This window comes from Neopelma chrysocephalum, unplaced genomic scaffold (genome assembly GCF_003984885.1).
Source record: "Neopelma chrysocephalum unplaced genomic scaffold, ASM398488v2 Primary Assembly neopelma1_89710, whole genome shotgun sequence".
Classification (NCBI taxonomy): Eukaryota; Metazoa; Chordata; class Aves; order Passeriformes; family Pipridae; genus Neopelma; species Neopelma chrysocephalum.
In genome coordinates this window covers 1-613 of record NW_020918634.1, presented here as the reverse complement: position 1 = coordinate 613, position 613 = coordinate 1, and the positions used below count along the sequence as shown (strand labels likewise).

General features: G+C 69.8%; 1 protein-coding gene across 1 annotated transcript in view; it reads right to left on the bottom strand.

Annotated features, from left to right (window-relative positions):
- Positions 1-556, bottom strand: part of LOC113979821 (E3 ubiquitin-protein ligase HUWE1-like) — a gene marked incomplete at its 3' end in the record, with an annotated part of 1131 nt that extends 575 nt beyond the window's left edge. Inside the window, exon 1 of the mRNA XM_027707101.1 lies at positions 285-556. Coding sequence (XP_027562902.1) covers positions 285-419 — 135 coding nt within the window. The remainder of the gene's footprint in view (positions 1-284) is intronic.
- Positions 557-613: the final 57 nt, after the last annotated feature.

Genomic DNA, 613 nt, shown 5'->3' with positions numbered 1-613 from the left:
GGGGGGGCTCCGGGGGGGGTTAGGGGGGTTCCACACTTGCTGCACCACCTGCTTTAGCACTGAGACCCTCTAAGCCAGGCCGCTGTGGCGCGTGGCCGTCACGAGCAGGTCGGGGGGCTCGGGGGAGCTCAGGGTGGGTTAGGGGATGTCAGGGGGTCTCGGGGAGCTCAGGGTGGGTTGGGGGATGTCAGAGGGTCTCGGGGAGCTCAGGATGGGTTGGGGGATGTCAGGGGGGTCTCAGGGGATGTCAGGGGGTCTCAGGTGGTCTCCGAAGGGTCCCATACCTGCTGCACCACCTGCTTGAGCACGCTGTCCCTGTAGGCGGGCCCGTTCCTGCGCACGGCCGTCATGAGCAGGTCGCAGACGCGGTACACGGTGTCGGGCAGCTCATCCAGCAGGCGGGAGCAGCCCGGCAGCATCGAGTCGGTGAAGGCCCCGAGCTCTGCCGGCTCCAGCGGCTCGGCCCCCTCGAACTTCTCCAGGCACTTGGCCTCCTCCTCCTCCTGCCGCTCCCGCGCCCGCCGCTCCTCCTCCTCCTTGCGGCACGCGGCCTCCTGGGGACGGACGGGGTGAGAAACGGGGGGCAGGGGGGGGAATGAGGGGTTTGGGGGGG